General features: G+C 35.2%; 1 protein-coding gene across 6 annotated transcripts in view; it reads left to right on the top strand.

The window, feature by feature from the left end:
• The window catches only part of ADK (adenosine kinase), a 550282-nt gene that overhangs the window by 261898 nt on the left and 263127 nt on the right, over window positions 1-25257 (top strand). For all 6 annotated transcript variants that reach the window (XM_070782218.1, XM_070782222.1, XM_070782221.1 and 3 more), the window contains 2 exons: window positions 4244-4416; window positions 7871-7979. In XM_070782218.1, the coding sequence (XP_070638319.1) occupies window positions 4244-4416; window positions 7871-7979 (282 nt within the window). The remainder of the gene's footprint in view (window positions 1-4243; window positions 4417-7870; window positions 7980-25257) is intronic.

Genomic DNA, 25257 nt, shown 5'->3' on the forward strand with positions numbered 1-25257 from the left:
TGCATGATGTCAGGGCTTGCCTTGAGTCTTTTCTATCAAAGATTGCAGTGCAGCTCTTCCTGTTGGCCACTGTTTTAAAATTGTATAGTTTTCTCCTTTTGATTTTCTTTTTAGTTAATTATAGTACAAGGGTAATTCTGAACCGTGCTTCTCCCTCAGAGCTAGATTGGAAATTAAAGATATGTGTTTAATGATGTACTGTATTTACAGGAACAAAAAATGGGGGCAGTTTATTTTGCCTTTAAAAAAGCAGTAATGATTGAATCAAGTTATGACTGAAGGTTGAATCTCTTGTAGAAACACTGAGAATGTAATGATTTTGACTTTGTTTTAGGGACTGTTATTTTCATCATTTTATTCTCTAGTATACATGTATTAAATGTTTAAGAATTGATTTTTTAATCTTTTCCAACTTCCTTGATTATAACATCTTGACTTATTCAGGTAGTTTACTAAATACTTTCTAGCAGTGAGCATGGCTTCTGTTTCTTTTATGTGTCTACTTTGGCTTACTAAACTCTCATTTTAGATTGGCTAACTTCTAAGTGGAAATAACTGATCCAAGAGTAAAGTTCTTTTCTTTGTCAGTGTGCTGATATCAGATATTACCAGAATATTAGCCAGTTGCTTATGATGAAATATTCAATAGTGGAATTATAACATAACCTGCTGAATAGTTCTATTATTTGTTCATTCTTTTTGTTTTGAAGGTTAAAGTAATATTGATTTGTAATGGAAACATTTCAATTTATTTAAATTCTGATTAGGGAAGAATTATAAATCAGATTTAACCTCCATAGTGAAGTGATATAGCCCTTTTTTTCAGACTAGTTTTTAACATATGAAATTTGATTATAATTGTGATTACTATCATTGATGTTTTAATGACATTTTAAGTTATTTAAATGATCATAGTAAAATTTGCTATTGACTTTCCCTTTTTTATCTCACTACCTAAAGCAAACATGGTTGATCATTCATTCATGCTTCTACATGAGTAAAAGTAAATTATTAAAAAAACCCCACAGGTATTTTCTGTTGTTAAATTTATAATTTACCTAAGAGTGGTTTAAAATCTATTAGGTATGGCTATTGATGCATTTTAAGATATTAAAATGCTTCATGAGGTTGACTTATTTTTAATAAATTGATATCATCAAAGTTTGAATAAGTTAATTTTAAATTATTATTTTTAAATTTAATGACTGATTTAGTCATAATATCTTTGTCCCTTCCTTTAAGTTCGAAAATTTTCTAACTTACAGAAAAATATTTGTTGTTCAGTCACTAAGTCATATTCAGCTCTTTGCGACCTCATGGACTGTTGCATCCCAGGCTCCTCTATCCTTCACTGTCTCCCAGAGTTTTCTCAAATTCATGTCCACTGAGTCAGTGATGCTATGTAACCATCTCATCCTCTGCTGCACCCTTCTCCTTTTGCCTTCAGTCTTTCCCAGCATCAGGGTCTTTTCAAATAAGTCAACTCTTCACATCAGGTGGCCAAAGTATCAACTTTCAGCTTCAGCATCAGCATCAGTCTTTCCAATGAATATTCAGCATTGATTTCCTTTAGGATTGACTGGTTTGATCTCCTTGCAGTCCACGGGCCTCTCAAGAGTCTTTTCCAGCACGACAGTTTGAAAGCACCGAATCTTTGGCACTCAGCCTTCTTCATAGTCCAGCTCTCACACGCACACATGACTCCTCAAAAAACCATAGCTTTGACTGTTCGGACCTTTGTTAACAAAGTGATGTCTCTGTTTTTTAATATGCTGTCTTGGTTTTTCACAAAAAAGTATAAAGAGAAGTAAAAGGAACTTCTTTGTACCTATTATATAGATATAACAACTTTTAACATTTTAGCTTTCACTTTCTCTTTTTTTACATAAATATAAATATTTTTTCTGAACCATTATTTATTCTCTACTTCAGAAATTTAGAATTTATACAATACTGTTTTTTGATATATTATACATATTCCAATTTCAGTGATTATTCTAATAATTTTATAGCTGTTTGATTTTATTCTCAATCCAACGTCCAGTAAGGATTACACATTGCGTTTAAATATTTGTTGTATTTCAAATACTTTTGCTTGTCTTTTTTTTTTTAATTTTTATATTCCATTGATTGAATTTATTATATTTTATTAAACCAGTCTTCTGTGGAGGGACATTTTTTCCCCAATAATTTTTCATAACAAATAATGTCTCAAAGAATACTTAGGCATATGTTGTTTTGTATTTGTGGACATGTATCCTCATGGCATCTTGTCCCATCACTTTATGGAAAATAGATGGGGAAACAGTGGCAGACTTTATTTTTTGGGGCTCCAAAATCACTGCAGATGGTGACTGCAGCCATGAAATTAAAAGACGCTTACTCCTTGGAAGGAAAGTCATGACCAACCTAGACAGCACATTCAAAAGCAGAGACATTACTTTGCCAACAAAGATCCGTCTAGTCAAGGCTATGGTTTTTCCAGTGGTCATATGTGGATGTGAGAGTTGGACTGTGAAGAAAGCTGAGCGCCGAAGAATTGATGCTTCTGAACTGTGGTGTTGGAGAAGACTCTTGAGAGTCCTATGGACTGCAAGAAGATCCAACCAGTCCATTCTGAAGGAGATCAGCCCTGGGATTTCTTTGTAAGGACTGATGCTAAAGCTGAAACTCCAGTACTTTTGGCCACCTCATGTGAAGAGTTGACTCAGTGGAAATGACTCTGATGCTGGGAGGGACTGGGGGCTGGAGGAGAAGGGAACCACAGAGGATGAGATGGCTGGATGGCATCACCGACTCGATGGACATGAGTCTGAGTGAATTCCAGGAGTTGGTGATGGACAGGGAGGCCTGGTGTGCTGCAATTCATGGGGTTGCAAAGAGTCGGACATGACTGAGTGACTGAACTGAACTGAACTGATTCAGGATAAATCCCTATATGTTAAATTAGACTGCTACATCATTAGACAGTTAGTGTATCTTTATCTTACAGATTTCTCTTCTTTATCTTTTTTTTACGTTCCTCATCCGTTTTACACTAAATATATTGATACATGCATTTCTTTTCTCCTCCAAATATTTGGGAATATGGTATGATTTTGACATCTTGACTTTGTATATTGAGTAGTTAGCTAAAAAGTTGTAGAAACAAAATAAATGTTTACAGTAACAAAATGACTGTTTTAACTAATACAAGTGTTAAACACCTCAGGAGTTGTAGCCTAATTGGAAAAGATAACAAGTCAAAAGAAAGTATTCATTTTAAAAGAGATTGTCATTAATTTATAGCAAAAAAAGTTTATGAGACTAATGAATTAGAATTTTTAATACTCTTTAGTTCTGAATAAGTAAGTTGTCTTTAAAGCAACTTACTAGGCCTGAACATAGTTTAGCATTTATATTTGTGTATATATATATATGTATACACACACATATATGAATTACATATATAATAGAGACAACCACAGCTATACATCATTTACTGTATACTGTGTACCTTGTCCAACAATACATATACATTAAATTACTTAGTTTAATCTCCAGCAACCTTATGAGATATAATTATTTGCCATTTATAGATGAGGACAGTGAGGCATAGAAATATTAAGTGATATGCTATTACTTATTCAGCTAATTTGGAGAAGGCAATGGCAACCCACTCCAGTACTCTTGCCTGGAAAATCCCATAGAAGGAGGAGCCTGGTAGGCTTCAGTCCATGGGGTCGCGAAGAGTCAGACACGACTGAGCGACTTCACTTTCACTTTTCACTTTCATGCATTGGAAAAGGAAATGACAGCCCACTCCAGTGTTCTTGCCTGGAGAATCCCAGGGACGGCAGAGCCTGGTGGGCTAATTAGTGGCAAAGGCAAGATTTGAACCCACATGGTATTCATTATAGATTCTGGACTTTTAATGACAATGCTTCACTACTTATATTGGACTTGGTATTATTTTTCTGTATTAAGACTAATAAGTAACCTAACATTCTATATGACTTTGATTCTGAGTTCTTAATCAATTGCTCTGCTCTGTTTCTTTCCTTGAAAGAAGTATATTAAGATTTTCTCTAGTTGTTATATCAAATTTGTTATCATAAGTGGTGATACAGGAATAGAATTCCGTTCATAACAGCAACAGCTGCTCACGAAGAAACCATTTTATGCCACCACCCATGGCAGAATACTGAACTATGTGTTCCATTTTTCTGACCCATTAAAATTTTTTTATGTTTCCATTTTTCAGTGGATGATTCAGCAGCCACACAAAGCAGCAACATTTTTTGGATGCATTGGGATAGATAAATTTGGGGAGATCCTGAAGAAAAAAGCTGCTGAAGCCCACGTGGATGCTCATTACTATGAACAGAATGAGCAGCCAACAGGAACTTGTGCTGCGTGCATCACCGGTGGCAACAGGTTAGTGTTCTCTGAAGGCGAGCTCTGTACCAATTGACTGTTTAACCGCTGGTAAAATCTGAGTTCAAATCTGAGTTTGGAATTTAGACTTTGTGTTTATAATGGTTTTAATACTTAATAAACCCTTCTTATATCACTTTTCCTTAAGTTTTTTTTTTTTCCTTTCTTGAACCGGCTATTGTCTCCATGAAATATAATGAAATGGAAATGTGGAGATCATGTGTTCTTGCCTGTGCTTTTTATATGTGTGTGTGTTAGTTGCTCAGTTGTGTCCGACTCTTTGAGACCCCATGGACTATAGCCCACCAGGCGCCTCTGTCCATGGAATTCTCCAGGCAGTTATACTAGAGTGGGTTGCCATTCCCTTCTCCAGGGAATCTACCTGACCCAAATTTAACCGGGTCTCCTGCATTGCAGTCAGATTCTTTACCAGCTGAGCCACCAGAGAATTAGAGTTAAGAATGAAGCACGTTTTATTCAATGTTTTATAGCTAGGTTCTTGCCAAACTGACATTAAGAAGAATGTCCTTTTCAACATATCCTGAGATTGAAATGTTAAAATAAATATTTGCACATATATATTTTAATATATATAAAAATATTTTTATGTATTTTATCATGTATAAAATATTACATTATATGCAGTCTCTTATGGATTACATCATCTAAGGCAGTTCTGGCAAATAGTTATCTGTCCATACTAAACAACTTCAGTCATGGGTAGTGTACTACTCAAAAAACAAGCCATTACATTTCTAAACAGCTTTGCTTATCAGAAGATTTTTCTTTCTGTGAACTTGAATGCTGTCTGTCAGAGCCTGCCAGGCATTGCTTCTTTCCGTGCCTTTTGCAGTTATATCGGGGTGTATCTTCTGTACCTTCATGCTTTGCTAACATCAACATTACCATGTTGCTTATCAGCACAAGCTTTTTTCCTCCATTCGAAAAGAAAAAAAATGATTTTTTTTGTTATTGTTAGAATCCACAAAGATGATCTCTTTTAAAATAACAATTCACTCGATACTTCACATACCTTATAGCTAGAAATGCAGTATGTCCTCCCCCATTTTTTGTCTCCCTTTTTCTTCTTTCTTGCCTCTTGTCTTCTTTTCCTTATTTCCTACCTTATCTCTCCTCCCCTTGCTCCATTCCTTCTTTTTACCTCATTTATTTTTGCACACTTTTGACTTTGCAAACATATGTTAAAAATTCGACGATATTCTACACAGTAGTCATGAAATAGCTAAAATAAAACTTTCAGAAATAGTTATGGTACCAAAGCCATTTTTAAAAATAAAGTTACAGGAAAGTAGTAAAGTTCTCCTACCAACAAAAAATAGTATTTGTAATAAATAAAACCATCAATTGTTGAGATATTGAGATATACTTAATTAGACCTTTCCTCTTTTCAGTTTTTCTAAAATTACCTTTAGTAGGCAGGTGCAGAGATTTCCTGTTAGTGAGAAATGGATCAGCTTTTGCCTGTTTTACCACTCAAGCTACAGTAAAATTGCTAAATTGTTTTTATATGTTGTTATTTTAAAGAGCATTTGTGATAATACAAGGTTTTCCAGATGTCAGCAGCTTAATTTATATACTCATATGAATTGCATTATCAGTATTATTTAGGTAATATTGGAAGTCAGAAACTGAGGAAAACCTTTGCTATCTAACTCATTTTCCAAATTGTAGAACTTAATAAATTTGGATAAACTTTTAAATAGAGCTAGAAACTCTTACTTCTACTATCCCAAACTCAGATTAAGGCAGTATTTTTCTTACCCAGGTTCTTTTTCTCCAAACTCTGAACCAGATACACTTGGATAGTAAGAATACGTGTATTTTCTTTTGGAGGACTAGTTTTCTATTGAAGAGTAGTTTTATTATCAGAATAGAATTTAGTAGCTCATACTAAAAGTATTTGCTTTTATTTAGTAAGCATTTTATGCCAAAATTTTGCAGGAGTCATGATTTCTAAAATATATTTTATAGATTGAGTGGTTATTCTTAATTTGTAATATAGTTATTTTGTATATGCATGTATTGATGCACATCATGCTTATTTTCATTAATCCAATTGAACATAAACAGAATGTATCCTTCAGTTAGTCACTCAGTTGGCATATGGGTGAGTAGAAATATGTTTTTGAAGATAATTGATTTTTTCAAAAGAGAATCTAACCATGTTATCAAAATCTTAAGTGATGATGTATTTGTGGGTTTCTTTTTGTTTTTTTAATCACAACTGTTACCAAAAAAAGTTGGAAAAATTGGCAAGTTATTTTTTCTTATTTCTGGATCAGTAGGAAAAGTATTTTTGTCTGTAATGTAAACAATTATTGTGTTTAATTGTTGGACAATAATAAAAAGTTGTATGTGATACTTGGCAGCAAAATTTTAAGTGTAGTATTGTGGTTAGATTTTTCAGCTTCAAAACTGGACCAGCACAGGGTGTTTTCAACTATAAAAAGTAATTTAAATCTATTATAGTGCATAAAATGTAATGAATTGCAAATTAATTTCTCATAGTAAATATGGTCTACATATATATGTGTGTTTTACAAAATTAATCTCATGCTTGGCTTTTAAAGCATTAAATATCAATGGATATTCTGTTGATACTTGAAAACTGAAGGTTTTCGTTGCATATGTATTTTTTCTGTATAACTATATAGTAGCTATTTCTTACCTGCGTTTTGAACTATTAAAATGTAGAGGGTAGATAATTTTATCATTTTAGTATCAAAAGGAAGCTTAAATGGTAGTTTCTCGAAATACCAGATATTTAGATTAATGTCTGTGTTTTTATCAAGGTAACCAAGATGTCTTACAAAATTTTTAAAACAAAATTAACATTACTTTAGTAAAATCAATATACAGCAGTTTGAAGAAATAAGAATTAAAATGAAAGTCATAGTGAAGTATTTCAGACAGAGAAGGAGATACATCACATGACATCCCTTACATGTGCAATCTAAAAAGAAATGATACAAGTGAACTTACTTACAAAACAGAAAAAGACTCACAGACTTACAAAATGAACTCATGGTTGCGGGGTGGAGGGGGGGTTCCATGGGATAGTCCAGGAATAGTTAAAGACTTTGGAAAGGTCCTGTATATACTGCTATATTTAAAATGGATGATTAACACAAACCTATTGTATAGCACATGAAACTGTGCTCAATGTTATGTGTCAGGCTGGATGGGAGGGGGTTTTGGAGGAGAATGGATACATGTGTATGTGTGGCAGAGTCCCTTCTCTGTTCACCTCTAACTGTCCCAGCGTTGTTAATTGGCTATACTTCAATACAAAATGTTTTTGGTGTTAAATTAAAAAAGAATTAAAATGAAAACAAAAGTTTCAAAAATAGTTAACTGTATAATTAACTATTATAATTAAGTAAATAAGTAATAAGACTGTAAGTAAAAGCCTACTTACATTTTGTTGTTTTAGATCACTTGTAGCTAATCTTGCTGCTGCCAACTGTTACAAAAAGGAAAAACATCTTGATATGGAGAAAAACTGGATGTTGGTAGACAAAGCAAGAGTTTATTATATAGCAGTAAGTATTTGACTAATTCAAATTTCTGGTACATATTTTTACTATAAATTATAGTTGTTTGTTGATGTACATTTAAAAATAATTGTCTCATCCTGCAAATTATATACCCATCTCAAAGCATATTTTGGGCTCACTATTAAAAATTAAGAACAGGAATATGATCATTCTGTGGTAACATAATCTGAATTATTTACCTTTAAGTGTACCTCCTTTTGGATACATTACATATAGATGTTTTTAACCAAGTGTCAAATTCTGTATTAAATGTTAAGGAAGTAATTCTGGAAATTAGCCAGTTATATTTATAGGCTGCATATGAATGATGCATGCGTTGTGTGGGAAAATGTTAGTAATATAATTGTTCACTGCAAACAGTTAGAGCTTATTTGCCTAAAAAATCTTAATTAGTATTTATTCCATAGTAATTACCATGACACCTTTTAATTTAATATTTCAGAGACATTGATCATGACAAATCTGTTAAATATCAGAATAAGGGCAGCATGTAATTTCAATTATTAAGTCTTCTGACATAAAAATAATTGGTTAAGAATTCATTTATAAAATAAGACTGTAATACAAATTCTCCTGAATTAATCACCCTGTGAAAATCTTGTTTTTATTTAATATGAGTTAAATGTGACTGATGAAAAATAAGTAGATACCCCTGAAAAATTATAAGTACTTCATATGCATATATGGTTTTGATATAACAGCTGCTGCCATTTACTACCTGAGCTGTGAAACAGCTGGTAAGATGTGTAAAAAATTGATTATCTAGTAAGAACGTGTTTATTGAAAATATAATTATTTCTTTCAGTCTAGTGTTAATGTCTCCTACAGCATGTTTATGTGCTCTGCTGTAGGCTTTACAAGGTTGGTATTGATTCTTCTGTATAGCAAATCCTGTCCCTTTTATAGCTGTCAAGTAAATGCTTACATTGAGAGGATTATATAGAGGAAAGTCACATTATGTCTTCTGCTAGTATGTAAGAAAAACATCTCAAAATTTAAAAAATTTTCTGTGTTATCTTCTGTTTTGTTTTATTTCTCAAAATTGTCTCATTTTTTCATTAATGTCTTGGTAGCAAGTGTTTGTAGTGTAGCTGTAAGGGGGTCTATGCATTATCTTAAACCATCTTGTATTTGAAAGTCAAAGAGCACATGGTTTAAAGTTTGTTGTTATTTATGCTATATTTTCTGACTGAAATTTGGCAATATATAATGATACAAAAATATTCTTACCCTGACAGTTAAAATTCTTGGTATGTCAATATATTAATTGGACCTCAAGTTATGAGCTAACTTGGAAACAACTCATAATTTTAATGATTATGCACATATAACACATCTAGCCAATTTTGCATGAATGAAATTTTTGTAGCAGTATAGACCCATTTGCAACCAACAAATAATTGTAGCAATTATACACTAGCCAACTTTGGGTAGATGGAATTTTTTTAGTAGTGTTAACTAGTTATTCAAGTACAGTTTTTTTTTTTTTTTTTTTTTTTGAGTACAGTTTTTTATAAAGTGTAGAGTGATCAGTTTTGGTCAAAATAATACAATTGAATTACTTTTGAGACTTGTGTGGTGTATTCAGCCAGAAACAAGTATCAAAACAGATTGCAATTGATTCATCTGTTTGTAGCTGTTATCTCTTAGTTTCTGTGTCAGCAATTTCATAAAAGAATGCTCTTTCACACTGCCAGGTAAATCTATAGTTTGTTCAGAGTTGGCTATTTAAATAGTTCTGGAAATAGTAGATTCATACCGGATACTTAGAATGCTATATATTCTTGGTGAACATTCAACAAATATTCTGCTTAACAACTAAGAAGATAATTATTATTCATTAAAATCTGTGATATTTCTTCAGAAATGTAATGTTATTTCTACAGACTTTCAGCTGTTCTTTTAAATATTTAATTTCCTTTGTGTTCAGAGTATCCGGTCTAGTCTTAGAAAACTGCAAATTTAGATTGAGTTGATAGATATATCTGTACTTATTTCAAGAAATCAAATGGGCTTTCTAACACTTTCAGGTTCTAAAGGGGTTTAGTCATCTCACATCATCATCGTAAACTTTGGAGGTTCAACAAGTTGAAATTGTGGGAGCTCTTTTAAATACAAAAGGTTCTTGATCTAAAGAAGCGGTTCAGTATATCCAGCATATTTCCATAAGTAAAATGTCTGTCTGCATTATACAAAATAATCTAAATCTACATACTTGACTTTTTCCTCACTTTTCCATGAATTATTAATGGTCAGAAGCATTAAGAAAATTTAAAACTTTTCATCATTTTCTCTGTCACATAATGCATTGAATCTATAATTGAAAGCAAAAACTTGTCTTATAAAAAATTGAAGTATAGAATATGCATACACCAGTATTCTCTTTTAGTGTAAACTGTCCCACTTATGGTATATAAACTCAAATTTTCCATGTTTAAACCAAATTCTTAGTAGATATTTAGGAATTCTTGGTTATATTAGTAGCTAATTGATTTTTTAAAACATAAACCGTAGTTGCTCTTTACCTTAGAATCAGATTGACATGTCTGTTTATTGAAAGAAATATTGTTACAGTCGCCCTCTAAGACTGTGATATTTAGGCAAGGTTTATGAAAAAGATGAGGTTGGAGCCATTAATTTTGTAAACCATGTAGTTTTCTTTTTAAGCAGTATTAATGTGCTGTGAAAAGTCAGCAAATTAGTGCTTTATTTCATCTTCCTTCTTGTTTTTTTATAATTATTTTTATATTTTAAATATTTAAAAATTTACATTTTTTTCTATAACCATAATTGTTACAGACTTATTCTGTGTTTAAATGATCTAAGTGATTACCATCCATTTCTTTACTCCATTTACCTCATTCCTTTATTGTTTACTTTGACTGTCCCTCAATTGGCTGCATTCATTAAACATTTCCCAACCAATGAAAGACTAAGAACTCTCTTCTTGAGCTTATTTTCATGTTGTTTTTATATGTGAATGACACCTTGTTTGGTGTAATATTTCATGAAACAAAGTGCCTTGTGGACATTTCTTCATTGTCCCTTAACACTTCTTATGGGAAGTGTAAGGTCAGGTTGGTTTTTATTTCTGTTCTTTACTATTACTTTCTTTTTTTCTGTTTACTTTGAATTTCATTTGCCACTCATTTACTCCTCTTCCTTCATTCTGTTCCACCCCGCTTCCAGCTTTGGAAGAATAATTTATTGGAGACTTTTCTCTTCTACTATAGACATTTAGTGCTGTAAAATTCTCTCAAAGCATTCATTTGACTGTCTCTCACAAATCTTGATATGTTTACATTTTCATTTAGTTTGTAATACTTTCTACTTTCTCTTTGGCTTTTGTATATGACTCATGGATTATTTAGAAATGTGTTGTTTTTTTTCTAAATATAGAGATTTTCCAAGGATCTTCCTCTTACTACCATTATGCGTTTTTGTATTCCTCCTTGCAATTCTGGTTTCTCTTCATATATTTTGAAACTCTTTTATTAGGGGCATAAATGGATGTGGTTGATTATTTGACTCATTTATCATTTTGAAATATTTATCTCTCATAATATACTTTGTCCTCATTTCTACTCTGTCTGATATTAGTATAACCAATATAACTTTCTTTTGACTGTTGATATTATGGTATATCTTTTCCTACTCTTTTACTTGTAACTTATTTGTCTCTTTAAAGGGGATCTCTTATAGGCAACATGCTACTGAGTCTTATTTTTTGTCCATCCTAACAAGGTCTACTTTTTGATTGGAATGCTTATACCATTCCCATTTAATATAATTATTGATATGGTTAGATTTGAGTTTTTCATCTTGATATTTGTCCCATCTGTTCTTTAATGTCTGTTTTCTCTTTTCTCCTGTTTTTTGGGTTAATCTAGTATTTTTATCTCCATTGTTGGTTTAATATCTCTAACTTTCTCTTGTTGTTATTTTAGCAATTGATTCAGATGTTATATATATTTAAAACATTGTAATCTGCCTTCAGATAATGCTGTATGGCATTACACATGGTATAAGAACCTTGCAGTAGTACACTTCAGTTTCATCCTTCCTAGTCTTCGTGCTATTACTGTAACACATTTTATTTTCTAATTTTGTGTTTATTTTTGAAAACAGCTTTATTAATACATTATTCGCTTACCATACACAGCCATATTATAGTTTTACATGTGATAAACACTATAACATATTTGTTGAAATCATCAAATATCTTTTAAAGTGATTTAAATAATAAATGTATATATGTTTGTTTAATTACCATTTCTAGAGCTCTTCATTTCTTTTGTTTAGAATCAGATTTCCACCTGGTATGATTTTCCTTCTGACTGAAAACCATTTTTTAGCATTACATGTGTTTTGGTCTGTTGATGATGGATTCGTTCTGTTTTCTTATGCTTGAAAAGTCTTTATTTCACCTTCATTTTAAAAGAAACTTTTGCCAGGTATGTAATTCTAGTTTGACAGGTTTTTGTCTTTTAGTACTCTGAAAATGGTGCTGTACTGTCTGGTCACTTGCGCTATTTAGATGAGAAATCTGATATTCTAAAATTTGATTTTCTGGATGTCACATGCCACACACCCCTGATTCTGTCTCTTCTTAGAGATTTCCTGTTTATTGCTGATTTTGATCAGTTGATTATTGTGCTTCAGTTTTTAGTTTTAGTTTTCTTTTCATGTTTATTGTGCTTGGGGATTAACTTCTTAGAGCTGTGGATTTATGGTTTTTATTACGTTTGAAATGTTTTCAGCCATTATTTCTTTAAATATGTTCTTGCCTCAACATCCATCACCTCCTACTGGGTCTCGGAGTACTTCTGTATTAGGACACTTGCAGTTTCTTATTGTGATGACTAAGGATTGCTACTAGTAGGTACAGGACAGTAATGTTGCTAAACATCCTGCAATACATGGGACAGAACCACACAACAAAGGATTATCCAGTGGTAGACATCAGTACAGCCAGGGTTTAAGAAACCCTGTTCTAAGGCTAAATAATCCCTATGACTGAAGCAAGATTTATCTATACTTGGTGCAGTGCCCTGTTAATTATGAGTTTTTTTGCTCTAGATGATGGAAATAAATACCATTTCCAGAGGTCTGTGTGCCTAACTATTGTATAATCTTTTTCCCTGTAATACTTTTAGATCATTCTTTCTTGGGCTCTGGTCTGGTGAATGTTCAAAAGCAAACCCTCTGCACATTTCTGGGATTCTCTGTAAAGCTTTTTCTTCTAGGATATCTGGCCTCTGATGTCTGCCTGCTCTGGTCTTCCTTGATTCTCAGCTCTATCTCCTCAACTTAGTGGGCTGGGAACTCTCTCAAGGCAGTAAGCTAATTCAGTTTTGTTGGATTCTGTTTAAGAGAAGCTAAAGGCAAAGGAGAAAGGGAAAGATATACCCATTTGAAAGCAGAGTTCAAAACAATAGCAAGGAAAGATAAGAGTGCCTTCCTCAGAGATCAACGCCAAGAAATAGAGGAAAACAATAGAATGGGGAAGAATAGAGATCTCTTCAAGAAAATTAGAGATACCAAGGGAACATTTCATGCAAAGATGGGCTCGATAAAGGACAGAAATGGTATGGACCTAACAGAAGCAGATGGTATTAAGAAAAGGAGGCAAGAATACACAGAAGAACCATACAAAAAAGATCTTAATGACCCAGATAACCACGATGGTGTGATCACTCACCTAGAGCCAGACATCCTGGAATGCAAAGTCAAGTGGACCTTAGGGAGCATCACTACAAGTAAAGCTAGTGAAGGTGATAGAATTCCAGTTGAGCTATTTCAAATCCTAAAGGATGATGCTGTGAAACTGCTGCACTCAATATGCCAGCAAATCTGAAAAATTCAGGAGTGGCCACAGGACTGGTAAAGGTCAGTCTTTATTCCAGTCCCAAAGATGGGCAATGCCAAAGAATGTCCAAACTGCCACACAATGGTACTCATCTCACATGCTAGTAAAGTAATGCTCAAAATTCTCCAAGTCAGGCTTCAATAGTACGTGAACCGTGAACTTCCAGATGTTCAAGCTGGTTTTAGAAAAGGCACAGGAACCAGAGATCAAATTGTCAACATCCGCTGGATCATCAAAAAAGCAAGAGAGTTCGAGGAAAACATCTACTTCTGCTTTATTGACTATGCCAAAGCCTTTGACTGTGTGGATCACCACAAACTTTGGAAAATTCTGAAAGAGACAGGAATACCAGACCACCTGACCTGCCTCCTGAGAAATCTGTATGCAGGTCAGGAAGCAACAGTTAGAACTGGACATTGAACAACAGAGTGGTTCCAAATCAGGAAAGGAGTACATCAAGGCTGTATATTGTCACCCTGCTTATTTAACTTATATGCAGAGTGCATCATGAGAAACACTGGGCTGGATGAAGCACAGGCTGGAATCAAGATTGCTGGGAGAAATATCAATAACCTCAGATATGCAGATGATACCACCCTTATGGCAGAAAGTGAAGAAGAACTACAGAGCCTCTTGATGAAAGTGAAAGAGGAGAGTGAAAAAGTTGGCTTAGAGCTCAACATTCAGAAAATTAAGATCATGGCATCTGGTCCCATCACTTCATGGCAGATAGATGGGAAACAGTGGAAACAGTGACTGACTTTATTTTTCTGGGCTCCAAAATCACTGCAGATGGTGACTGCAGCCATGAAATTAAAAGACGCTTACTCCTTGGAAGGAAAGTTATGACTGACCTAGACAGCATATTAAAAAGCAGAGACATTACTTTGTCAACAAAAGTCCGTCTAGTCAAGGCTATGGTTTTTCCAGTGGTCATGTATGGATGTGAGAGCTGGACTATGAAGAAAGGTGAGTGCCGAAGAATTGATGCTTTTGAACTGTGGTGTTGGAGAAGATTCTTGAGAGTCCCTTGGACTGCAAGGAGATCCAGCCAGTCCATCCTAAAGGAGATCAGTCCTGGGTGTTCATTGGAAGGACTGATGTTGAGGCTGAAACTCCAATACTTTGGCCATCTGATGCGAAGAGCTGACTCATTTGAAAAGACCCTGATTATGGGAAAGATTGAGGGCAGGAGGAGAAGGGGACGACAGAGGATGAGATGGTGGATGGCATCATCGACTCGATGGAAATGGGTTTGGGTGTACTCTGGGAGTCGGTGATGGACAGGGAGGCCTGGTGTGCTGCAGATCATGGGTTTGCAAAGAGTTGGACACAACTGAGCGACTGAACTGAACTCAAAACTCAGCACTCAGAAAACTAAGATCATGGCATCTGGTCACATCACTTCATGGCAAATAGATGGGGAAATAATGGAAACAGTTAGAGACTTTAGCTTTGGGGGCTCCAAAATCACTGCAGGTGGTGATTGCAACCGTGAAATTAAAAGGCACTTGCACCTTGGGAAGAAAAAGAGCTATGATCAACCTAGACAACATATTAAAAAGCAGAGACATTACTTTACCAACAAAGATCCATATAGTCAAAGCTCTGGTTTTCCCAGTAGTCATGTATAGATGTGAGAATTGGACTAAAAAAGGGTGAGTGCCAAAGAACTGATGCTTTTGAAGTGTGGTGTTGGACTTCTCCAAGAGTCTCCAAAACCAGTCCATCCTAAAGGAGATCTGTCCTGAATATTCATTGGAAGGACTGATGCTGAAGCTAAAACTCCAATACTTTGGCCACCTGATGTGAAGAACTGACTCATTTGAAAATCCCCTGATGTTGGGAAAGATTGAAGGCAGAGGGGAAGGGGATGGCAGGGGATGAGATGATTGGATGGTATCACTGATTCAATGGGCATGAGTTTGAGCAAGCTCCAGTAGCTGGTGATGGACAGGGAAGCCTGGTGTGCTGTAGTCCATGGGGTCACAAAGTGTCGGACATGACTGAGTGACTGAACTGAAAGGAACTGAATTGTTTGCTAAAATTTTGTTGAGGATTTTTGCTTCTATGTTAATCAGTGATATTGGCCTGTAGTTTTCTTATTTTTTGTAGTGTTTGTCTGGTTTCAATATCAGGGTGATGGTGGCCTCATAGAATGAGTTTGGGAATGTTCCTCTGCAATTTTTTGAAAGAGTTTTAGAAGGATAGGCATTAGCTCATCTCTAAATTATTGATAGAATTCTCCTGTGAAGCCATCTGGTCCTGGGCTTTCATTTTTTGGGAGATTTTTGATCGCAGCTTCAATTTCAATGCTTGTAATTTAGTTGTTCATAATTTCTGTTTCTTCCTGGTTCAGCCTTGGGAGATGGAACATTTTTAAGAATCTGTCCATTTCTTCCAAGTTATTTTATTGCCATATAGTTGTTTGTAATAGTCTCTTATAATCCTTTGTATATTTGCATTGTCTGTTGTAACTTCTCCTTTTTTATTTCTAATTTTGTTGATTTGATTCTTCTCTCTTTCTTTCTTGATGAGTCTGGCTAGAGGTTTGTCAATTTTGTTTATCTTTCACAGTACCTGCTTTTAGTTTTATTAATCTTTGCTATCATTTCTTTCATTTCTTTTTTACTTATTTCTGCTCTGATCTTTATGATTTCTTTCCTTCTGCTATTTTTTTTTTTTTTTTTGGACTTCTTTTTCCAGTTGTTTTAGTTGTAAAGTTAGGCTGTCTATTCAGTTTCTTGAGATAGGCTTGTATTGCTATGAACTTCCCTTTTATAACTGCTTTTGCTGCATCCCAGAGGTTTTGAGTTGTCATGTTTTCATTGTCATTTGTTTCTAGAATTTTTTTTATTTCCCCTTTGATTTCTTCCATGACGTGTTGGTTATTTAGAAACATATTGTTTAATCTACATTTGTTTGTGTTTTTTGCAGTTTTTTTCTTGTAATTGATATCTAGTCTCATAGCCTTGTGGTCAGAAAAGATGCTTCGTATGATTTCAATTTTCCTAAATTTACTGAGGTTTGATTTGTGACCCAAGATGTGGTTTATCATGGAGAATGTTCCATGTCCACTTGAGAAGACGGTGTATTCTTTTGCATATGGATGGAATGTCCTGAAGATAGCCATGAGATCCATCTCATGTGTATCATTTAAGACTTGTGTTTCCTTATTCATTTTCTGTTTTGATGATCTATCTATTTGTGTGAGTGGGGTGTTAAAGTCTCCTACTATTATTGTGTTACTGTCAATTTCTCCTTTTTTGTGTGTTAGTGTTTGTGTTATGTATAGAGGTGCTCCTGTGTTGGGTGCATAGATATTTACAATTGTTATGTCTTCCTCTTGGATTGATCTCTTGATCATTAGGTGGTGTCCTTCCTTATCTCTTGTAATATTTATTTTAAGGTCTGTTTTGTTGATATAAGGATTGCTACTCCAGCTTTCTTTTGCTTTCCATTTGCATGGGATATATTTTTCCATCCTCTCGCTTTCAGTCTATATCTGTCTTTAAGCCCGAAATGGGTTTCTTGTAGACAGCATATATATGGGTCTTGTTTTTGATCCATTCAGCTAATCTGTGTCTTTTAGTTGGAGCATTTAATCCATTTACATTTAAAGTAATTATACATATATATGTTCCTGTTCCAATTTTCTTAATTGTCTGGGGGTTGATTTTGTAGATCTTTTTCTCCTCTTGTATTTCTTGACTGTTTAAGTCCCTTTAATATTTGTTGTAAAGCTGGTTTGGTGGTATTGAATTCTCTTAACTTTTGCTTGTCTGTAAAGCTTCTGATTTCTCCATCAGTTTTGAATGAGATCCTTGCCTGTAGAGTAATTTTGGTTGTAGATTTTCCCCTTTTAGCACTTTAAATATATCCTGCCATTCCTTCTGGCCTGCAGAGTTTCTGCTGAAAGATCAGCTGTTAAATGTATGGGGTTTCCCTTGTATGTTTCTTGTTGCTTTTCCCTTGCTGCTTTTAATGTCCTTTCTTTGTGTTTAATCTTTGTTAGTTTGATTAGTGTGTGTCTTATCATGTTTCTCCTTGCGTTTATCCTGTATGGGACTCTTTGTGCCTCTTAGACTTGATTGACTAGTTCCTTTTCCATGTTTGGGATGTTTTCAACTACAATCTCTTCAAAAAATTTCTCATACCCTTTCTTTTTCTCTTCTTCGTCTGGGACTACTATAGTTCAAATGTTGGTGAGTTTGAGGTTGTCCCAGAGGTCTCTGAGACTGTCCTCAGTTTTTTTCATTCTTCATAATTTTTTCTGCTCTTCAGAAGTTATTTCCACCATTTTATCTTCCAGCTCACTGATTCGTTCTGTTTCAGATATTCTGCTATTGATTTCTTCTAGAGTAATTTAATTTCAGTAATTGTGTTGTCTCTGTATGTTTATCCTTTAATTCTTCTAGGTTTTTGTTAATTTATTTTTGTGTTTTCTCCATTCTGTTTTCAAGGTTTTTGATCATCTTTACTATCATTATTCTATTCTGAATTCTTTTTCAGGTAGTTTGTGTATTTTGTCTTCATTTATTTGGACGTCTGTGTTTCTGGTTTGTTCCTTCGTTTGTGTAGTATTTCTCTACCTTTTCATTATTATTATTATTTTTTTAGATGTACTGTGTTTGAGGTCTCTGTTTTGCAGGCTTCAAGGTTGAATTCTTTCTTTTTTTGCTTTCTGCCCCACTAAGGTTGTTGCAGTGGCTTGCTTAAGCTTAACATAAGGTGAGATTTATGCTGAGTTTTTTTCTTTGTTTCTCCTCTGCTGGGCAAAGCTAGGTGACATGGTAATCCTGTCTGCTGATGATTGGGTTTGTATTTTCATTTTGTTTGTTGTTTGGATGAGGTGTCCTGCACAGGGTGCTACTGGTGGTTGTGTGATGCTGGGTCTTGTATTCAGGTGGTTTCCTTTGTGGGAGTTCTCACTACTTGATACTCCCTAGAGTTAGTTCTCTGGTAGTCTCAGGCCTTGGAGTCAGTGTTCCCACTCCAAAGGCTCAGGGCTTGATCTCTGGTCAGGAGCAAAGATTCTACAAGTGGTTTGTTATGGCATTAAGTGAGATTAAAACACATACCCCAAAACGAGAAACCAAAGATGATCCCCAGACAAATGATGGTTACGAAATCAGGCAAATAATAATAATTAAAATAATGGAATATACACATATACATATACATCCATAAGCAAAATCAAAAGAGTCCTACAAAAATAAAGTACAATAGATTGACCCAGCAAAGAAAGGAAACCAAAAATTATATCTGTTAGTTAATAACAAAAACTAGCTAAAGCACAAACTGGAAAACAGAACTAAAGCAAGGTGCTGACTGGGGAATAAAGGAATGAAAGCAAAACTAGCAAATATGTTGAGAGGAAAGGAAAGAAAAAAAGAATAGATATGCAAAGCTAAATAGAGGTACATGAAGATTTATATACATTAAAGATTAACTGCAAGGGGAAAAGAACAGTAGGAAAAGCAGACAAAGGACTGAATGTAGAAAAAATAATAATAGGTTTTAAAAAATTAAAAGAAAAGGAAAAAAAAGGAAAACTCCACAAAACTGCAAAAGCCCAATGCAGAGGCAGAGGTTTATAACAACAATAAAAAGTGTGATTGGGGGAAAAAAAAAAAAAACTCAAAGCTTAATAGATTTTATAGTGCCCTTAAAATCGACAACTACAGTGGAAGGGGGCAGCAGTGAAGGAAAAAAAAAAAATCCAAAAGACACTACAGAACAAGTCAGAACATAACAATAACAAATTTTTCTTGAGTCACTGCTGTCAGAGTCCTTTGCCTCACTGGGAGTCACAGCCCACCTCACTTCCCTAGGATGTCCTCCAACACTGTGCTGGTCTCTGGACCTGCTGTGGGGGCAGCTCAGATTCTAATCTGGTCCTACTCCTGTGTATTCTTGCCTCCAGTGTCCACAGCTATCAGAGCTAGTGTGTTTTTTTTTTTTTTTTTTTTTTGAGAGCTCTCAGTCTTCTTTTATATATTCTGTAGACACAGTCTGCCTAGTTGATCATGTGGATTTAATCTGTAGCTTGTACAGCTGGTGGGAAGGTTTTGGGTCTTCTTCCTTAGCCATACTGCCCTGGGTTTCAGTTGTGGTTTTATTTCCACCTCTGCATGTGGGTTGTCCACTGGGATTTGCTCCTGAGGCTGCCCTGGAGGACTTGGGTCTGCCCCAGTGAGGGCTCAGGTTTGGAGGAGGTGCAGCTGCTTGGGTTGCAGGGGTTCTGGCAGCACCAGGTACTCAGAGGAGTTGGCGGTTAGGGCGGCAGGAAATACAGTGCTCCAGAAGGGTATGACAACCAGTACTGGCCAATACACTCCAGTGTTCTTGCCTGGAGAACCCCTCCGATAGAGAAGCCTGACAGGCCACAGTCCAGAGGGTTGCAAAGAGTTGGACACGACCAAAGTGACCCTGTGTGCATAGAAGCAAGACATTTATTTTTGCCTGTGGTGGCTCTGCCCAGTGAGGGTTGAACATGAAGGTGGCGCAGCTGCTTGGGTCATGGGGACCCTGGTGGCTCCAAGTGTGCAGGGACACGGAGTACCTCAGCCTCTGGAGTTACGGCCCTATCAGCCTTTTTTTGAACCTCTGGTAGCTGACGATCAGAAGATCTCTTTGGCTAGTCTTTCTCCATAGCTCTGCCTGTTCAGGCACTTAGAGGGCTCCCCTACCGGGGGTCCTTATCTGTTGTTCAGTGCATCAGGCAGATAGAGGTGCCCCCATGGCTGGGGTCCCACTCTGTAGATCGGCACATCAGGCACTTAAAGGGGGGCTCCTGTTCTGTAGTTCAGTGTGTCAGGCCCTTGATGGGCCAGCCTCTCTGTTGTTCAGATGCCAATGCTGGCATGTGGGGAGAGAGAGGCTCTGGTGGTGGCTCTACCCACTGTGTGTCACTCAGCAGTATTGCCTTGCTTCCATGGCTGCCTGGCTTTCATCCGCAGGCATTTTCTACCTCAATCTCCTCCCTCATGTCTCCTCGGTCCATCTGTCCACAGTCAACAGCAGCCCTTGCCTTGGGATTGCTCCATCCACAATCCCTAAGCTCCGGCTCCCAGCTGCTTCACCTTCTAGGGGACCTGTGTCCCTGTCTGGGATACATGTGGCTGTGGCAAGGACTGTCTGATTCTCATTCCATTTAGGCTGCAGATAATCTTTTTCACTCTCAGCCTTAAATGTTTCTCTTCTGACTCAGACAGTTGCCCTGATGTGGGGATTGGACCCCTGCTTCAGTTCCTCCACCCACTGAGGGCACGTCCAGTCCTAGTAACACCTGTGTTTTCCCCTCTAGTTCCTTTGTCCTGCTGAGTTTTACGTGGTTCCATATATTCTTTTCCGCTGGTGAGGTACTCCTGTCTGCTCTCAGCTGGTGTTCCACATGCACTTCTGTATTGGAAGGTGTATTCCTGATGTATCTGTGGAGAGAGATGTACTTCACATCCGTCTACTCCTCCACCATCTTGTTCTCTCCACCCAATGTATTTTTTATCTCAGACATTGTAGTTTTCCCTTTGTAAGTTTGATAATGGGCCTTTTTAACTCCTGCTCTGTTTACTCTACATATTCATACTTTTTACCTGAGTAAAAGGTATGAAATTTTAGAAATTACCTCCATTTCTAAACTTATGGGATATAGTTATAATACGGGTTTTAATACTCTTGTCTGCAAGTTCTGTCGTGTTTTTTTCTGGTTCTTACCTTGACATTGGGTTTTTTCTTCATGCACATATGCTAAAGCCTTGATGGGAAAGCCTTGCAGATCTCAAGTTCTCATTTTGTACCTCTTTCTTCAAATGGCTGTCTCCTGATTGCAGACTAGTGGACTCTGTTTAGGTTCTCTCTGCCTTGACTGCAACCTGGAAATTATCTCTAGTAATTAAGTTTAAAAATTGTAGAGATCACTTGATCTTGTCTGTCATATGATTGTTGTCCAGTTTCTCAAAGTTGTTGTTTGATATGTTTTGCTCATTATTATAGTTGTTTAAGATGGGACTATAAATCCATTTCTCATTGTTTTCATCTGGGTTAGAATTAGAAATCTCCTGGCTTTGTTTTTCCTTTTTTTAGATGACTTTTATTTTTCTGCAAGATTACCTAAGCTTCTTTATGAATTTGAACAATTTTAAGGTTCATTCAGCCTAGGAAACTCTGTAAGTTATTGTTCTAGATTTTGTAAAATTCTCTAGCTGTGTATTTTATTATTTAAAAATGTAAAAGTTCTTAGCTAATATATAACTGTCATCCATGTGTAATTAAGATGTTACGGTAATTTTTCTAACATTTTCAGTCAATTCTTAGTAGTGTTTTGGCCTGCATTGTGAGTACAGTGGGATTTTGCATAGAAGTTTATGCATTATTTCTGAAGACTTCTTAATGAGAAAAAGTTTCTGTATGTCAAATACATTGTAAAACACTAATCAGCTTGCAAGTTTAGGCTTATACAGGGAGAATTTTTAACTTTAGAGATCAAAGTGATATTTAAGAAATAGGTTAACAAAAGCTTCCAGTGCCATGTTACTTAACTTCGTGTAAACTGAGTCACCTCGTGTGTGTGTTCTTTTTTACTGATTGAAAATGAAGCACTATAAATGAAAAAAAAACAGTGAATCATAGTTTGTCAGTGATTGTTTGAGAATGCAGGGCCAGTAATTTGAATTATCCTTTGACTCCTGTGCATATTTTCCTCTTTCTGCGATGTTTTCAGTTTTAATGGCTTATCATAGATCTTTTACAGCCTACAGTCTTGCCATTTTGGGTAATATATTTTTTGTGAAGGTAAGGTTTTAAGTGTTAGTAAGGTGACTCTTGAGAGTCCCTTGGACTGCAAGGAGATCCAACCAGTCCATTCTGAAGGAGATCAGCCCTGGGATTTCTTTGGAAGGAATGATGCTAAAGCTGAAACTCCAATACTTTGGCCACCTCATGCGAAGAGTTGACTCATTGGAAAAGACTCTGATGCTGGGAGGGATTGGGGGCAGAAGGAGAAGGGGACGACAGAGGATGAGATGGCTGGATGGCATCACTGACTCGATGGACGTGAGTCTGAGTGAACTCTGGGACTTGGTGATGGACAGGGAGGCCTGGCGTGCTGCGATTCATGGGGTCGCAAAGAGTCGGACACAACTGAGCGACTGATCTGATCTGATCTGAAGGTTTGCTTCTAGAATGATGGGAGATATGATTATGGATGATTGGAGGAAACATGGTTTGAAGAAGTGTACATGCTTAGAGAAAAGGAATAGAGTTAATACATGGTAAGAAATAGGATCTTTTGCACATAATGGACAACTAGTATTCAGTGACAATTATTTAGGTCGTAACTTCGTTCGGCCTGGTTGCGTTTTCTACTAAAATTCTTAATAACGCCATTAGTAATAATTTATCTTAATAGAACTGTTACTTGGACTCAGTTACAATTAAATATCTTTGTTGATATTGTGAAAGCAATAACTAAAGTCATTAAAATGAAGGATTCATTTTGATATTTGGCAAAACTAGTGCAATTATGTAAAGTTTAAAAATAAAATAAAATTAAACCTAAAAAAAAAAAAAAAAGAAGATAGTATTAAAATTCTTCCTTGTTAATCAGCTCTACAGGAAGAAACAAATATATGAAAGAAACAAAATTTTAAATTATGTGTTCAAAATTTAATAAAATAATGCTGTAATTTCAAAAAAAAATGAAGTGTGATAAATTATAAAAAATGTAGTCTAGGAGATCATAATTTTGAGATTTTACATATTAGAAATTTTTTCTGTGCATGTTGAATAGCAAATTAGAATGAATGTATAATGGAATAAGATAATTGCTGTTTTTTTTTCAGGATTTGGTTTTCTTCAGATAACATTTGCTAAAAAAATACACTTAGTATAACATGATTAGAATTTTAAAGACATTTTGATTATACTCTATTTAGCGTCATCTAATATTGTAATGTTGTGAAAAAATTTGAGAGAGATTCTAATGAAAAGGAATGAATTTGTGTTGTAATTGTAACCTAATAGAAATTAATGTACAAAGGAATGAAAGACACCTATTAGTTTAATATATAGTAATATATTATATATATATATATATATATATATGTGAGATTTATATTCCTTCCCCCAAAATATCTGGATAGGTGAAAATAGAAAAATTTTGCTCAAGTATGGACACTTAAACTTGTTACCATATACTTATTATACTATAGAAAAAGCCTTTGTAATATCATCTTCTGAAAAATGTGCTAATATACTGAATGAACTTTGATAGAATAAATAAATGTATTTTTAAAAGAATTTAAGCTATTTTGTATGCAAGAATTGATTTAATAAGTCACTTAATAAGCTGTTTATAAAACATTTAGCTATGAATGAAGTCAAAGCATTTTTGAAATTTATTAATCTTTGTCATAATCTTCTGAGATCATTAGTTAAGGAGTTGGGATGGTTGAACTATCTCTTTTCATCTTATCGGTGTTCTAAACGCAGTTTTTCAGTGCTTATGTATTGAAACTCCCATTGCATTGGTCAAATTAAACACCATCATTTGGTTTTACTCCTGCATTTTTTTTAGAAACTTTAAAAATTTTCTGAATTCAATTTTAAGTTGAGCTGAGTCTTCGTTGCTTTACACAGGCTTTCTCTAGTGGCAGTTTTCGAGCTTTTCTTGTGGAGCACAGGCTCTAGCTGCTCGGGCTTTAGTAGTTGCGGCTCCTGGGCCCCAGGGTGTGGGCTCGGTAGTTGTGGCGCACGGACTTGGTTGCTTTATGGCATGTCTGCTCTTCCCAGAGCAGGGATTGAACTTGTGTTACCTGAATTGGCAGGGAAACTCTTATCCATTGTGCCACCAGGGAAGTCCTATTCCTGAATTTTTATATTGAAAGGTTTTGACTATACTGTTCTGTTTTGTTTCACTGACTTCATTAGGAAGTAACTATGACTTTTTAAGCTTTAAAAGTTTTTTTTACAATGTCCTCATAGGTGACATTAACTATTAACATTTATAAAGTCAAAATATAAAATAAGAAACATTTTCCCCTGTCTTATCTGGAGTATTACACGTTTGTGTATAATTTCTGACATTTAGTATAGTAGTCCCCCCTACCTCACCCCCAACCCTTATCTGTGGTTCTCCTTTTTGTGCTTTCAGTTACCCATGATCATCTTTGGCCTGAAAATAGTAAATGGAAAATTCTGGAAATAACAATTTATAAATTTAAATTGTGCACCATTCTGCGTAGGATGATGAAGTCTTGCGCCGTCTTGCTCTGTCCTTTGTCCATCACATCGGCACTGTACACTACTTGCCTGTTAGTAATTTAGTAGCCATCTCAGTTATTAGGTCAGCTGTTGCAGTATCGCAGTGCTTGTGTTCAAATAACCCGTATTTCA

The sequence above is a fragment of the Bos indicus genome, chromosome 28 (assembly GCF_029378745.1).
Source record: "Bos indicus isolate NIAB-ARS_2022 breed Sahiwal x Tharparkar chromosome 28, NIAB-ARS_B.indTharparkar_mat_pri_1.0, whole genome shotgun sequence".
Classification (NCBI taxonomy): Eukaryota; Metazoa; Chordata; class Mammalia; order Artiodactyla; family Bovidae; genus Bos; species Bos indicus.